This window comes from Aptenodytes forsteri, unplaced genomic scaffold (genome assembly GCF_000699145.1).
Source record: "Aptenodytes forsteri isolate BGI_AS27 unplaced genomic scaffold, ASM69914v1 Scaffold57, whole genome shotgun sequence".
Lineage (NCBI taxonomy): Eukaryota > Metazoa > Chordata > Aves > Sphenisciformes > Spheniscidae > Aptenodytes > Aptenodytes forsteri.
In genome coordinates, this window is record NW_008796220.1 from 1,159,717 (window position 1) to 1,167,006 (window position 7,290).

Here is a 7,290-nt window from a genome sequence, read left to right on the forward strand (position 1 = left end):
GTTGTGTGTAGCACTTTTCAGTTTCTGGGTGTGCACGGCTGTGGCATCCCTCAGCGGTGCATCTCTGCCGTTCTCCAGGGCTCTGTGCCATCATCCACTACCTTGTCCGCGGGCAACTGGGCTGGTTCGGGCTGACCGTGGCCTGCGTGGTGCCCGGCTACGTGGCTCAGCTCCTCGGCATCCTCTGGTTCAGGGCGGACGGCCGCCCGCCCGGCTGCTGGCTCCTGGTGCTCCACGTCCTGCAGCTGGGCCTCTGGAAGCGGTGAGAGATGCTCCCCATCTCTGTGCCATCATCCACTACCTTGTCCGCGGGCAACTGGGCTGGTTCGGGCTGACCGTGGCCTGCGTGGTGCCCGGCTACGTGGCTCAGCTCCTCGGCATCCTCTGGTTCAGGGCGGACGGCCGCCCGCCCGGCTGCTGGCTCCTGGTGCTCCACGTCCTGCAGCTGGGCCTCTGGAAGCGGTGAGAGATGCTCCCCATGGTCCATCCAGCCCCCCCCCCCAACCCGGGTGCAGTCCCAAACCTGCCAAAACCAGGGTGGACATCCCGCCGTGGTGACTCTTGCAGGTACTGGGATGTTTTGCGGACGGCGGCAAAGGCGGGCGGCAGTGCCTGTGCCGGGGAGGTGCTGATGCAGCACGGGGATGTATGTGTGCTGCGGCTCCTGGAAGCCCTGCTGCAGACCCTGCCTCACCTGCTGCTGCAGGCCTACGTCGTCGTGGCAGTTGACCCAGCGGGATTCGTCCCCGGTGAGCGGGGAGTTCCCAGGAGGACGCTTCGAGTCGCAGAGGGGTGATGCATTTGGGTGGGGGACGCGTGTGCCCACCTGGCAGGGCGCAGGGCAGGCTCTGGATGGAGGAGCATGCTGCAAAGGGGCTGGAAAGCCCCAACGCAAAGCAGCAGGGACAAATGTGGCTTAAAGGTCTGCTGTGGTTGAGCACAGAGGAGTCTCTGAGCTATCCACGGCTTTTGCTGGCCGGTACGGTCATTCCCTGCGGCGTATAGGGGACCTCCACGGCAGACATTGCCTTGGTTGGGTTTGAACCCAACACGTGTTCCTATTGATGGTCCAGCTCTAATCGCGGTGCAGTGCTGAGCATTTAGGGTTTGGGGGCTGCTTCATAGAAAAGGTGAACTTTCAGCTGTGTCTTGCAAAGGGAGAAGCTGGAGCGTGGAGTCACAGCGAGCGCAAGGTCACGCTCAAGTCAGTGTCAGTCTCTGGTCCGACCGCAGCGACTGGAGATGGACCTGCCCCGCTGCTTCAGAGCTCTGCCTGTGGCAGAAAGCGGTCAGAGGATTTAAGCAGGCAGATGCCGAGCGTGCAAAGGAGACCAGATTCAGCAGGAATTCGTTGAAATACTCCAATTGGCAGGACAGCGGGGTACCTGGCTTGTATCGGGGTGCCGTGCTACCGACAGCTCCTTAACATTGAGATATGGTCCTACAATGCAGTTGGGCATCCTTCGGAGCGCCTGACTGCCCCTGTCCCCGTGCAGGTGTCAGCGCGGGGCTGTCCCTGCTGTCCCTCGCCTGGGCTTTGGTCTCCTACAGCCACTTCGCCTGCCTGCTGAAACCCGGTCACCTCTGCCCGCCGGCCGCGGCCATCTTCTGCCTGCTGCTCTGGAGGACGGGGATGCTGGGGACCAGGGTCCTGGCCCTGGTGTTCTTTGCCAGGCTGTATTCCTTTTGGGTTTTTGCGGTGGCAGGTAAGACCTGTGATCATCTTCCCCACGTCCCGTCCTGCTGTCAGCCACAGGGATGCTCCCGGTACTGGCGCGCTTTGCAGCCTCCCCCAGGAACGGCTTTGCCCTTTCAGTCCCTTTCCCTTGCAGGTGTCCACTGGTTGCTCATGTCCTTCTGGCTGGTGGCCCAGCAGACGGACATCGTGGCCCAGCCCTGCCGCTGGAGACTGTTCAATTGCCTGGTGGGAGCCGTGTACATCTTCTGCTACATTAATGTCCGGCCCGGTCCCTCCAAGCAGAGGGTGGCCGTGTTTTATGCAGTAAGTACCCAGGATATTCGGTAGTCCACACGGACGCAGCTGCTGGGGAGAAGCAATAGCTTCAGACTCTCCTTCCTCATCTCTCACATCACCACTTGATAAAAATCCAGCATCTCCCATGTCCTGCAAAGCCACGTGGTCACCAAGGAGGATGCACCTTCTGCACTGACCTTGTTTTCTTAGCAGCAGCCATACAATGTCTTAGTAACACCAGAGCAGCTGTGCTGCTCTGCAGTTATTTTTCATGGTAAAAAAAGGTCGAGACCTTGCAGAAAGTTCAGTTTAGCAACCCTTATGCTTTAAGTTAGGTGCAAAATAAATCAGCAAAATCCAGAAACTGGGTGTTTTCTGTCATCGGAAGCAGGTCTAAAGCCGTCAGAAGGGTAAAAGTGACAACTCTCTTCCCTCTGCTCTGCAGATAATGCTGATGGAAAACACCCTCCTGCTGCTGCTGGCCACTGGGTTCCTGCAGGCAGAGCTGAGGAACAGCCTGTGCGTGACCGGGGCCGTCATGTCAGGGTCTGTAATAGGTAAGTTCTGCTGGTTTTTAGAGCCTGGATTGCATGTTTTGAGAGTAAATGAGCATCATCAGTTATTTCAGTTGCATCAGACTATTTGCTTTATTTCTTCCAGCTTAAGCATCTGAATATATCTGATAATACATAAATGCACCTTGAGTTTCATTTCTTCATCAAAGCCCATCCCTGAAGAGGGAGGCTTGCAGAAATGATCGAGATGTCACCAGATGGCTCAGGTACCGCTGCCAAATACAATATATGCAGTTTTGAAGCGCATCTGTTCGTGCTTTCTGTGATCTTGGTGCTGGGTGATCAGTGCAGGCAGCGGTAGAACACGGGGGATCACTGCAAGGAAGCCTTATCATTTGAGCGCATACTGATGATTTATGAAGGTGGCTTGTGATGGATCAGCCATCACTGGGTATGTTTTGGAAATAGGCTGGTGTGGGACCGTGCAGAACTACTGCAGCTTTCTCCCACCGTGTTGTCTTTCAAAGACCAGCGCTGCTTCTGTAAATGGCAAAGCTTTTAGTGTTCCTGGGGAGGATTTTTTGGTATGTGATGGAGAAGGTACTTGCCCATAAAGCAGGCAGCAGCCGTGGCCAGCTGGTGCATTTAATTCCCTAAAGCTTTAATGCACAACTCAGCTGAAGGAGGGGAGAGGTTGTATGATGCTTGCAAACAACCCATCGGCACTGGGCAAGGAGGGGAGTTGCTGTTTGCTGGGTGAGGTCCCCACCGGGCTCGTGTTTTCCCAGTGGGATGGAGGCAGAGGGAAGCTGTAACACCCGCATGCTGGGCTTCATGCACCTCCCCAGACCGGCTGCACGCAGATCAACCGTGTTCAAGAAAGGGCATGTTTGGGCTAGAAAAGGAGCGATTCCTCTGGCCTTGAATGAGTTTACGAGTTTAGGATAGAATCATAGAATCATTGAGGTTGGAAAAGACCTCTAAGATCATCGAGTCCAACCATCGACCCAACACCACCATGACCACTAAACGATGTCCCTAAGCGCCTCATCTACTCGTCTTTTAAATACCTCCAGGGATGGGGACTCCACCACTTCCCTGGGCAGCCTGGTCCAATGTTTCACCACTCTTTCAGTAAAGACATTTTTCCTCATGTCCAATCTAAACCTCCCCTGGCGCAACTTGAGGCCATTTCCTCTCGTCCTATTGCTTGTTACTTGGGAGAAGAGACCGACCCCCACCTCGCTGCAACCTCCTTTCAGGGAGTTGTAGAGAGCGATGAGGTGTCCCCTCAGCCTCCTTTTCTCCAGGCTAAACAACCCCAGTTCCCTCAGCCGCTCCTCATCAGACTTGTTCTCCAGACCCCTCACCAGCCTCGTTGCCCTTCTCTGGACACGCTCCAGCACCTCGATGTCCTTCTTGTAGTGAGGGGCCCAAGTAGGAAGGTGTCTTAAAAACCTGCTGGTGTCTCATTTAATGGCTAGAGGACGGGGATGCTGCGAGATGGGAAGGATTCCTGCGTCACACACCTCCTCCCTGCCCTGTGCCCTGTCTGCTGGTGCTCAGCGGCTGCCTCGCTGTGCACCGATCAGTCTGCAAATCAATCCAGATTAAATTCAGTCTTGAGAGTGTGCTCAGCACTCCCTTTCCCGAAAGCTGCTGGAGTGGGATTTTTGCATCCCTAAAAATGCTTGAAAGACGTGCTGCTCGGACACCTGATGCCCAGCAGCATCTCTGCAAAGGGCCTTTAGATCTGGAGGTGGCGGCGAGGTCTGGTCTGTCCTCCACAGCTCACCAAAACGCTGCTGGGACTCGTCCCTTGACACCTTTCTGCTCTTTTTCAGGTGCCGCAGCTCTGGTGCTTTATTACAGCCTGCTCCATCCCAAGTCCACAGAGATCTGGCAGGGCTTCCTGGAGACAACCTGCAGTGCCGCAGCTGCCGGTGACGACGAGGTTGCTGGAGATGGCTCCCAAGCAGGGCAGAGTTTGGGAATTTCGGGAGACGGAGCATCCTTGGCAGGGGAAGGGACCACGGCAGATCCCAAAAATGGGAACAGCTCATCGCTCCTGCAATTCAGAGGGTGTTTGGAGGACAGCTGGACGAACCATCACCACTGGCTGCTGGTGAAGCTGGCCTTGAAGACAGGAGATATGTCCACGATCAACGCAGCTTTTGGGGATGGTGGCGTGGGAGAGGTTTACCCTGGAGGATGGATGACAGGGAAACCCGCCGGTGTTGAGCCTGGGGCAAACCTTTCCCTCCCCAAGCGGGAAGTCGGTCCTCGGGGTGTTGAATCTGGTCTGACTGATGAGAAGTTGCTGGCGGCGGGGAATGGAGGAGGCAGCAAACCCAGCGCCGGCGCTGCGAGAACAGGACGGGAGGACGGAGCAGGGCAGGAGCCTGGTTTTCACCCGGCCGTATCCTTTCCCAGCAGCTTCTCCCCGGATCCAGCCGAGGGCTCCTCTATGTATTTCAGCGCAAGCGCGGGAGGCGTCGCCCCGCCCGGCACGGGGACAGCCACAGCTACGTGCATGGCCCTGGTGCAAAGGGACAGCGAAGCCCAGCCTCCTCTGGGCTGCCTGGGAGGAGGAGGAGGAGGGGATTTATCCCTTGAGATGGCGAGCATCAGCCCAATCCTGGGCGGCTGTGCCCGCAAGCATCTGCAGAGCAGCTCTTCCATCGGCGGCACAGGCGGCTGTGGGGTAGCGGGTCACCCCAAAGAGGGCTCGGACCCCGTGGGGCCGGAGGGTGCCCTCACAGGGTGGCATCGCCTTTGGGACACCCACCCTTGCGGCACACAGGGGACTGTCGTGAGGAGCAAGCTGAGGCCACCGTGCTTCACCTCCACCCCCAAGGCTGACCCTAGGTGCCCACAGCGAGGACTGGGGGAGCTGGGAGAGGGGACAGACCTGTCTGGGTTGCTGGAGTGACCCTGTAAATTGCTGCAGCGTCACCTTGGGTCAGCATTGGGGTGACTGCCTCGTCGATAGGGTACGCCGGGAGGTGGTGGGATGTTAATGCTGGCCATGAAGACTGTCCCCATGGTGCCCCTGCCACCGGGGAGATGTGGTCCTCCATCGCTAGGACATCACCTTCCCTCCCAGTGCATCTTCTCGTTGCAGTTTTGGAGAGCTTCAAAGGTCTTAAAAACCCTTAAAAGTCCAGGTTTAGGTATTTATTAAACTTATTTATGTAACAGTCCTGCTAGGCAGCTGGAGCATCCTGCTTTCGATGTATTTGTGATGATGTCTTGAAGCGTGTCCTTTAACAAGTGCCTATACAAGCTGCTGGCCTGTCCCAGCGTTGAGATGTGGCTGCTGTCTCCAGGGGCTGCAGTGCTGGCCAAAGCAGGAGTCTTCTCAGGACAAATAAGTGCCTATAAACCAGAAAAAAACTGAGTTTTACTCTCTGATGCCCTTCCGTCTGGGCAGAATAAGCCCTAAAGTAAGGCTCAGCGATGCTTGATTTATTTTTCCCCCACCAGGATCATCTTGAGAGCTTTACCAACTCCGTTTGCTGGGGCCACACAGGAGCCCAGACCTTCCTCATACTGCAAACCACAACCTCAGGACCCGAATTACAGACAAAAGCACGTCCTGCTTGCTTGCTTACTGTCCCGCTTCCTCAAGTGACCTTTTCTGCCCAGCCTCTTCCTTGCCCCCTTCCACCTAGCTGCAGATAATCCAGATCTGGCTGGATGCTCCCTCCTAAATTTAGCCTCAAACCAAATCTCAGAACAGATCTACATACTCCTGCCACCGTAAAATCCCCATTGCAGGCAGGGTTTATTTATATCGGGAACTAAAAGCCTCAATGCCGTGGTCTCAGAAATAGCTAATGCTTCCCGCTGGCTGGGCACGGGTTTGTGCCCAGGACATGGCTTGACGTGTTGATTGAGGTCTGGTCAGCTGGGTTCACCAGCGAGCTTGTGGGTGCCAGCTGGTGCACATCTGGCCACGTCCTCCAGCTGTTGTCCCGCTGCGGGCAGGACTCCGGTGGTGCCACAGGACAGGAAAGGCAGCAGGAAGGACAGGCATGCGATGAATTATTAAAAAAAGCTTCCGCGTAGCATTCACTGCTCAGGATTGACCCAGCCAGACGTTTCTCCGAGCTGATCTGGGCACTGAAAACCCAGTTGGTGCCGGTTTCGGAGTGAAGCCGCTTTCCAACGTGGTGAAAGCTCCACGTCTCCGTTCGGACCCCAGCACCGCCGTGCTGTGGCTGTGCTCTGCAGGGAGGAAGCAGTTGCAGCGTCTTTTCAGAGTCCTCCTCGCTACGTGCACCGCACAGAAGGCAGCAGAGCTGCTGTGGCATTATGGAAATTTTTATCTGGTTTGTTTTTCTAACTTTGGTAATATATAATGATGCTTTAAAAAACAAAGCGGCCTTTGCTGCGTCTGTGTCTCGTGTCGGGGGTGCACAAAAGCGTGGAGAGGTCCTCCCTGGACCTTGCTGTAGGGGATGTTGGACCTTGATCTCCTGCTGCTTTGCAAGCGAACCGCTGTGCAGCTTCCTGGCTGGAGGTGACCTCGCCTCCTCCCCTCTCCTTTGCAACTCCATTTTCCTGTTTTCTTAGATTTTCTACCCGTTCCAGTTCTACCCGCCCCCAGTCAAGCTGTTTGTTTAATCGAGCGGGGTTTTTTCCCTTTCTCCAGCTGGAGGGTGTGCAAAGATAGGACACAGATACGAACGGGCACGGGACTCCGCATCTCCTTTCTCTCTTCCCCACACTTTTCTCCTGCAGCCCCAGGATGAGTTGCCTGCCGGGGTTTTGAAGGAGGGTCTGCATCCAGCATCT

General features: G+C 56.0%; 1 protein-coding gene across 1 annotated transcript in view; it reads left to right on the forward strand.

The window, feature by feature from the left end:
- The window catches only part of XKR5 (XK related 5), a 7,300-nt gene extending 1,878 nt beyond the window's left edge, over positions 1-5,422 (forward strand). Inside the window, exons 2-8 of the mRNA XM_019474553.1 lie at positions 79-177; positions 246-462; positions 568-749; positions 1,497-1,706; positions 1,833-2,002; positions 2,421-2,532; positions 4,335-5,422. Of these exons, the coding sequence (XP_019330098.1) occupies positions 79-177; positions 246-462; positions 568-749; positions 1,497-1,706; positions 1,833-2,002; positions 2,421-2,532; positions 4,335-5,422 (2,078 nt within the window). The remainder of the gene's footprint in view (positions 1-78; positions 178-245; positions 463-567; positions 750-1,496; positions 1,707-1,832; positions 2,003-2,420; positions 2,533-4,334) is intronic.
- The last annotated feature ends 1,868 nt before the right edge of the window (positions 5,423-7,290 follow it).